Genomic DNA, 9,458 nt, shown 5'->3' with positions numbered 1-9,458 from the left:
AGTGGTGCTGTGGCTCAAGTGGTAGAATGCTAGCGTTGAGCTAAAAAGCTGAGGGACAGCACCTAGAGTTCAAGCCCCACAATTGCCAACTAAAAGTCCTTTGCTTCTGAAAGTTGTTCTTAAATTATTCATTATACTGGCCTGCCACATAAGTACATAATATAAACTTAGTGACTCAAAACACAATATTTATTTTTAACACAAGTGGACCTAATTGCCCTTAACAGAATATTTTCAGTCTCACCAAAACCTAATCCACAGACAACATGTTTTTGCTGTGGTTCATGTGATAACGGGGGGCAGTTCTCTCTCATGGCTTACAAAAGCATTTCTCAATATAATTCATGGAAAAAATTGCCTTCATATTCTTACATAATTCTATACACAACCATAAGTCTTTACATTTGCATTCCATCGCAACTGGGGATAGTGTTTTGATATATTCATTGGCAAAGAAACAAGTATTAAATCCATCAAAGCTATAAGTTTTGAAAAAATGACTAAATTTCTATGCTCACTATGCAGGATCTTAAAGGATTATCAGCTTGTTTTGGCCTTGGCTTTTGCTATTAATCGGATCAACAAAAACCCTTCTCTTTTACCCAATATGACTCTGGGATTCGATATCTATGATGTTCAATTCAGAGGTTGGAAAGTGTTTAGGAATCCCTTCACTTGGCTCTTTGGGAAGTACAAGATTCCAAACTACTCCTGTATCAGAGACAGCAGGTCTATAGCAGTGTTTACAGGACCATCAGCAATAACATCTGACCAGATTGGGACATTGCTGGGACTCTACAGATTTCCACAGGTGAGAGTAGGAAGTGTGGAAGGATATAAAAATGCATAATTTGGTGTCATTTCAGGTGTTACCAGAAAATTATAGGAAGAGACAGGACTTATAAAGCTATTAAATTTTGTGGTATCAAAGCCAAGTACTCAAAGATTGGGGAATCTATCTATATATCTAAACATCTATCTATATAAATATCTATCTATATCCACTGTCTGGAAAATGAAATGGAAGAGTTCAAACAGACAAATGGATAATTTATTGTTTTATCAATGATTTTCTTTAATAAATCAGAAAATGGAAAATGACTTTGCAGTGTGAAGATACGTTGAGCAGGGTATTGATGGCTCACACTTGTAATCTTAGCAACTCAGGAAACTTGTATCTCCAGTTCACCAGAAAGAGAACAAAATGAATGAGTCAAGAGATACAGCACCAGTCTTGAGGATGAAAGTCAAATAAATGCAAAAGACCACTGGTTGGTGCCTCTTAAACGGCATGCACACACACACACACACACACACACACACACACACACACACAAGATATTATGTTGAAGTAAGTATTGTTCACAATGAGAAGGGGTCAATGCATTCTCTCACCTGTGAAAATTAGATCTAAAATATGAATATGTAATATGGAATAGTCATAGCCATTTACATAAATAGATAATCTATGAGAGTAAAGTATGGTATACATAGGGGTAGAACCCCATGCTGTAATTTTCCTGATCTAGTGACACCAGAAATGAGCACCAGAAAACTGAAGCTTATCTTGACTTACTGGGGTAGGTGTTAAGACAAAAAGGCAGATGATTACAGAATGTATGGGTGGGAAAACAAACATAATATAGTCAATGGACACATGTGAAAATTGAATTAGGAAAGTCAGGGAGGGTGGGAATGATATAGATGTGAAGTAGATAGAAATAGTGGCAAAGATCAAGAGACACTTTACAAATGAATTCATATGTTTTACAACTATTAAAAACAATTAAACTATTTTTCAAAAATTATAACAAAATCTACCTTCCACCAACTGGTTCTTAACATACTTCAGATATTGTGATGCATGGTGATCTCATTCATGGAGCACTCAACTTTTTTCCCTTTAGTTTACCATTGGTTCATTTGATCAATCCCTGAGTGACCATAATAAGTTTCCTGCTCTCTATCAGATGGCCAAAAAGGACACCTCAATAACCACTGCTATGGTGTCCTTACTACTTCACTTCAGCTGGAACTGGGTGGGACTGATGACCTCACAAAATGAGAATGGTGTGTCGGTTCTTGCTGAATTAAAAGAAGAGATGGCCAAGAACAGACTTTGTGTGGCCTATGAGGTAGTGATCTCAAGCCAAGACCTGCAACATTTATACAATATCATGGGAAATTACAATGACATAAATGAAGCTTCAGCACGTGTTCTCATTATATATGGTGATCAAGATTCACTAAAAGCTTTAATGTTGGGTATTGAGCAAGTACTCATAAAAGGCAAAGTTTGTATCATGAACTCACAGTGGGATTTCACCCTGAAAAGGAAATATTTCATGCTAGGGTCATTGCATGTACCTCTTATTTTTACGCACCATTATGCAGATGTTTCTGGATTTACAGATTTTGTCAAAGCAATTCATCCTTCCAAATACCCTGAAGACTTTGTTCTTGCGAAGCTGTGGTTTCTGTCATTTAATTGCTCATATTCTGAGTCTGACTGTGTGACATGGGACAACTGTGCTCATGATGCTTCTTTGGATTGGTTGCCTGGGCATATTTTTGACATGACTATGTCTGGAGACAGTTACAATGTATACAATGCTGTGTACTCTGTGGCCCAGGCTCTCCATGAGCTGCTTCTTCATGAAACAGAAGTTCAAACACTGGGAAATAGAAAAGGAACAGTGCTTTCCCCAGCACAGGTAATGTCTTCTATGTTAGAGGGAACATACCCAGAGGAAAAACTCTTTCTAGAGAGGTTTCTTTTTTTTGTCGGTTGTGGGGCTTGAACTCTGGGCCTGAGTGCTGTCCCTCAGCTCTTCAGCTTAAGGCGAGAGCTCTACCACTTGAGCTATAGTGCCACTTCTGGTTTTCTGAGTGGTTTATTGGAGATAAGAGTTTCATGGACTTTCATGCTGGGTCTGGCTTTGAACTGCGATCCTCAGATCTCAGCCTCCGGAGTAGCTAGGATTACAGGTGTGAGCCACCAGCACCCGGCTTCTAGAGGGGTTTCTTACTGTAGGAAATTAAAATTTCTGTAAGTATGCATGTATGTTTGTGTATATAAAAGAATATATATTTATATTTATACACAAACACACACACACATTCCATATATGTGTTTGTAAACATGTCATCCATATCTTGGTTGCTAATAGTAATAAATTTATATATATATATGTCTGCATTGGAAGTAATTTTCTCAAATATTAAGCTTTTTCTTTTTTATTGACAGAAACTACTGTAAACACAAAATTGAATAAACATAGATTAATATTAAAAATTAAATATTTCAGGTGCTTTTCAAAACCCTAGGAAATGCTTTTTGTTTATAGGTCTTTGAGGAACTCTATAGTTGTGTGTATATGCTCTTAGGGAAACAACAGGTCTGTAACAAGGATAAAATATATTCTGTATTTCAATATATGATTTTTTTGTCCATTCAGGGGATTGAACGCAGGACATGGGCTATGTCTCTTAGTCTATTTGTGCTCAAGGCTACTGCTCAACCACTGAAACAAAGCACTACTTCCAGCTTCTTCTGAATAGTTTATGGGAGACAAGTTTTTCAAGGGCTTTCCTGTCCCAGCTGGCTTTGTAGTGAGATCGTCTGATCTGTGCCCCTAGACTAGCAAGGACTACATTCTTGAGCCACTAGCATACTTCTTATGAATTCCTTTAGTTACCAATAATCTCAACATGTCAATAGCTAGTTTTGAAAATTATAAATTCAGCTATTCCCTCTGAACTTCTTCAATCATATCAAACGATGACCAGCTGAACATATTTTTCATAAGTCACTTAGATTCATTCAACATTTGGTATTAAAAATTTTGCAACCTAAACTTTAGATATTCATAAAAGTAGTTGTTGAGGTAAGCTGTAGCAAAATAGTTTCTCTTGTAAAAAGCCCTTCTATTCCGTTTCTGAGTGATCAACAAAGGTTATTTCAAAAAGATTATTTTTATTCCTCCATATGCTTTTTTCTGTGTTATTCTTGAATTCAGACTCAGACATTAAAAGGCAATTGGTAGCTTTTCTTAGTTCAGGTTTTCGGTCTTAACTCTGGGATGTACTTCACCATAACATGATGTCTGTCTTTTAGTTGAACCCTTTACTGAAGAGCATCCAGTTTCACAATCCCAGTGGAGATCAAGTGATTTTGGATGAGAAAAGAAAATTAGAGCCAGAGTATGACATTCTGAACATTTGGAATTTTCCAGAAGGGCTGGAACTTGCTGTGAAAGTAGGAAAGTTTTCTCCCTATGCTCCACATGGCAATCAATTGTCTTTGTCTGAAAATATGGTAGAGTGGGCCATTGAAACTACAGAGGTGGGTTGGGTCTAATCCTAATAATTTTAATAGCACACAAATAAGCAAAAGTCTCTCTTCAAATGTATACCTGCCTGAGTTCCAGCAATTTTCTCCCATAATCCTAGCTACTCAGATATCTGGGATGTGAATATCATGGTTTAATGTCAGCCTACCCAGGGTAATCTGTGGGAATGTGACCTCCAATTAACCACAAAAATCTGGAGTATAACTGTGACTCAAGTAGTAGATTGCTAACCTTAAGCAAGAACAGCCAAAATCCAGTGCCCAGATCTTGAATTCAAGCCCCAGAATCAAAACAATAAATTGCATTTTTCAATGATGATTTCAAATATTGCCATAAGCTATAAATTTAATTTTGCTCGTGAATTTCTAGCTTTGTGATAAAGTACCTGAGGAGTCACTTATGTGGTATAAAAAATCATTTTGCTCCCTTCTGAGGTGGTTCTCTCAAGGGTTAATTGATCTGCTACTTACCCATCTTTGATGAAGGTACCATCCTTGAAGTTACCTGTGGGAATATTCCCACCCCATGGCCACTGGCAAACAAAGCAGAAGATACCATGGGCCTGGGGTTCTCACAACACTATAAAAAGGAGGTCTTCCTTCTTCTCTTCTCCATGTCACAAATGAATAGGAGACAAGATATAATGACCTGAACTGAAGAAAATCCAATAGGGCTGTACACTAGAAATTACTTTCTCACCACTACTTTCCACCTTTTAAAGATCTCATTCTTTGCAATAACTCAACAGGCTAGAAATCAAGGTTGTAGCCCATATGTCTTTGTGAATCATGGAATATGGGCTCTATGACAGAATATATTTAATCAACTGCACTTACCTGCATAGTAGCATTATGTTTACTAATCCATTAATTAAAACAATGGACTTTGTGAAATGTGAGTTATAAATCTGAACAGTTTCTGACACATCATTGATTTTCCTCAGACTCCTCACTCTGTCTGCAGTGAGAGTTGTGATCCTGGATTCAGGAAATCTCCTCAGGAGGGAAAGGCTGCCTGTTGCTTTGATTGTACCCCTTGCCCAGAGAATGAGATTTCTAATGGCACAAGTAAGTCCATTAATTATGAAGCAACTGTTCATCTCTTCTTAGGTTTCCTCAATCCAAACAAGTCCAGCCAATGTTGTATATTGGGATTACAATGCCTGTTTTCCTTCTCTCTGATCATAATTTCATTTTGACTAGTGGTGGTATTACTAGTTGGAATATAATAAGACATGGCTTTGGATTACATATTCAGTAATATTTTCTAGTCCATTTCAGTGAATGTAATCTCAAGAAATCCTTCTTATCACTAATCATTAGGACAAGTCTAAACTCTAATCTGAAATTAAACATCTCTTATTAAGGACAGTGTTCATCTTAAAGGTTAAATTTTACCTACACAAAAAAAGAGATCTTGCATATCTTTATTTCTCAGTGCCCAGAACTAGTCTTGGCATGAGGCAAGTGCCAAGAAAGGTGGAGTTAGTTTAAGGAGTAAGCATGACTTTAGAGTGTCCAAGAGTGGTCACTCCATTCCCACTGTTTAACAGGTGAGCAGGTGACACAAACAAAATGAGATCAATTCAAGGGTAAGGGACCATGGGGATAAGTGAATGTTTTACAGAGACATGCAGGAAACTGTAATCTATAAGATTACAATTATCAATAGGATTTCAGAACTGCACACAATTCTGTTACTAAGAGTGTAAGTGTAGAACCTTGTTGTTTTGATATTACAATATCCCAACTGTCATATTATTAATACACGTGATAGTGACTGAAGGAAGAAAAACGTTCAATAAAAAAAAACAAATGAAGAACATGGAAATGCAAAAATGTTTAGAAAAGAACATATACATTTATTTTTATGTTTTTCATTGTAAAAGAACTGTACAGAAGGGTTATATTTACATGAGTAAGATAATGAGTACATTTCCTATGTAGAATTGTTGCCTCCTCCTTTGATTTTCCCCTATCATTCCTTCCTTTCCACCTCCCCTAATCCTCCCCTCTACCTCCCACACCCCCAACAGAATTTGTAAAGTTTGTTTTCAACATAATGTCTTGTTCATCTCATTGTTACAATGGGTCGACCTGTGTCCCTATTTAAGTGTTTTGTTTTTCCCTTCCCCTCTCCAAATCAGAAAAGTGTATATAAAAGATGCAGGGTACCAGAATTGAATACAATGAAAAAAAGGATTATACCATGCAGCAGGAACATATAAAAGAAACAAAAAACATCACATGGTACATTACAAGTATGTTAAAAACAAAAGTGAGAAAGAGGAAACAAATTGCATCCTTGTCTTGGAGTTCATTTCACTTTACATAATCTTATATGGTCATATGTATTTAACTTTTGACCTTTTATACTTGTATTAGACATATACTAGTTATTGCAAATAATTTTATGATAGTAAATGCTGACATTTTAGAATTACCTGTAAATGAAAATTTTCCTAAATTTTGTGAAGGAAAAGAAATTCATAACAAGAACTAACCACATTCATAACAATAACTAACCATAGTATACACTTCTCAACAGATATGGAGCATTGTGTGAGGTGTGAAGATCATCAGTATGCCAACACACATAGGACTAAGTGCCTCCTGAGAGTTGCAAGTTTCCTGGCTTTTGGAGATCCCTTGGGCTTGGCTCTGGCCTGCATAGCTCTTTGCTTCTCTATGCTCACTGTTGCTGTTCTTGGGATGTTTTTGAAACACCAAGACACTGCCATTGTTAAGGCCAATAACAGGGCTCTCAGCTACAACTTGCTCATCTCCCTCATCTTTTGTTTCCTCTGTTCCTTGCTCTTTCTTGGCCGACCCAAAGCAGTAACATGCATCCTACAGCAGATCACATTTGGGGTTGTGTTCACTGTGGCTGTTTCCACAGTATTGGCCAAAACAGTGATTGTGGTTCTGGCCTTCAAGGCCACTTCTCCAGGGAGAAAAATAAGGTGGCTGCTGGTATCAGGGGCTCCTAAATTCATCATCCCCATCTGCACCCTCATCCAGATAACACTCTGTGGACTCTGGCTGGGAACCTCTCCTCCCTTTGTTGACACAGATGTACACTCTGAACATGGTCATATCATCATCCTGTGCAACAAGGGCTCCCTCACTGCCTTCTACTGTGTCCTGGGATACCTGGGATTCCTGGCCCTGGCCAGCTTCACTGTGGCTTTTCTGGCCAGGAACCTGCCTGACACCTTTAATGAAGCCAAGTTCCTGACCTTCAGCATGCTGGTGTTCTGCAGTGTGTGGATCACCTTCCTGCCTGTCTACCACAGTGCCAAAGGGAAGGTCATGGTGGCAGTGGAGGTCTTCTCCATCTTGGCCTCTGGGGCAGGACTCCTAGCCTGTATTTTTGCTCCAAAGTGCTACATCATCTTGGTAATGCCAAATAGAAATTCTCTGCATGGTTTCAGGGATAAAAAACATGGTAGGAAAAACAAGCATTATTAAGATTAAACTAATTTTTTGATTATTATTCAGAAGCTCTGATTTTTAAATCCACAGTAATTTCCCCTTCTTGTAATAAACATAGATTTTTTAATTTCAATATGTTAGTACCTATTGTATATTTTTGTAGGATTTGTAGTCACAAGTGGTGTTGATCACTATTTAAATTGGAATTCTTTTTATATTTTTATTCTTCTAATTTAATCAAGGCTTAATTCTATCATCTCCGCTTTAGTGTGTTCATCATTGTCTTTCAATCATTTTTCCAAATGTTTAAGTATGCTAACTTCCTTTCTACACACCACAATTTTGTAAAGTCCTCTAATCTCTATGTCTGTCTCTTTGTCTTTGTCTTTCTCCATCTCCTCTATTACTATGCTTCCTCTCTCTTACCCTACTTCCCTCATATAACTTTAAGAATGAGTGTATATGTTACAAAAATAAGCTTATTTTGAAGATTAAATGTATAAGAATTTTGACTTTTCTCTTAATATGAAAATGTGTAATGCATGATAGTTTATTCTTCAATGCCTAAATATACTTTTTAAATGTATTGTTGTTTAAGCACTCTATTAATTTGATACATAAAATTTTGAATGTTAAAATATCAAATATTATTTCTTATAATGTTTTCATTTCTTACAATCTGGTGATTCATCAACATTTTATCTGTCACTTTTTAAACTCTTAATTTGATCAGGAAAGCATTAGTTATTATTTCAAATAGATTGATGTACTAGCTTCTATACTATTTTCACTTGTTTACATATTTAAGGCATATAGGCGAAACTTACTTGTTTCCTGTCTCTTTTACTGTTCATAACGTGTTTCTTCTGATATTAATTAAATTTATTTATACATGCTTTAACTCAGGGCCTAAACTGCCCCTTGTCTTTGTCACTAAATACTGCTTCACCAGTGGAACTTCCACTCTTATCTTTTTGGTCTTTACTTGGAAAGAAGAGTCTCATTGACTTTTCTGCCCAGGCTGACTTCAAACCTCTTCTGACATTTACATTTCCAATAAAAAAATGACAATATAATTGACTATGGTTTTCTACTATGTAAATTTTAATTGAAAATATAACAAGGTATTGCAAAATATGCTGTGTGCATATTCTTTTGTTGAGGGCATGCTTTTTAATTTTTAATATGTATTTTATTGTAAAGATACTGTACAGAGGGGTCACAATTACATGAGCAAGGTAGTGAGTTCATTTCCTATTGAGCATTGTTACACCCTCTTTTATATTTCCCTGACCATCCCTTTCCTTGCCCCTCCCCAATTCCCCCACACACATACAAAGTTGTAAAGTTTGTACTCAACATGCTGTCTTGTACATTTCATTGTTACAATGGGTCATCCTGTATCCTTATTTCAGCATTTTGCTATTTCCCTTCCCTTACTCAAATTAGAAAAAGAAAATGTTTATACAAGGTGCAGGGCACCAGAATCAAATGCAGCGACAACAGGGTTTGTACCATTCGGGAAGAACTTACAAAAAAACAAAAACAAAAACCGGGACCTCTCAAGGCTTGCCCTGTCCTCCACAAGCCTGCGCTGCTCTGTTCTAGTGGGCCTTTCCCTCCTGCTATCTCTCCCTTCACTCCTACTACTCTCCTCCCTCTACACTAACTA

At 36.9% G+C, this 9,458-nt stretch overlaps 1 protein-coding gene across 1 annotated transcript; it reads left to right on the top strand.

Moving 5' to 3' along the window:
- Positions 1–535: 535 nt before the first annotated feature.
- Positions 536–7,822, top strand: LOC122119949 (vomeronasal type-2 receptor 116-like). The gene is made up of 5 exons (XM_042693996.1): positions 536–811; positions 1,908–2,714; positions 4,118–4,345; positions 5,296–5,419; positions 6,900–7,822. The coding sequence occupies exons 1-5, from the start codon at positions 608–610 to the stop codon at positions 7,820–7,822; spliced, it is 2,286 nt and encodes a 761-aa protein (XP_042549930.1). The 5' UTR covers positions 536–607.
- Positions 7,823–9,458: the final 1,636 nt, after the last annotated feature.

Source organism: Dipodomys spectabilis, unplaced genomic scaffold (assembly GCF_019054845.1).
Source record: "Dipodomys spectabilis isolate Male_0828 unplaced genomic scaffold, ASM1905484v1 ptg000173l, whole genome shotgun sequence".
Taxonomy (NCBI): Eukaryota; Metazoa; Chordata; class Mammalia; order Rodentia; family Heteromyidae; genus Dipodomys; species Dipodomys spectabilis.
This window is presented reverse-complemented; position numbering and strand designations above follow the sequence as displayed.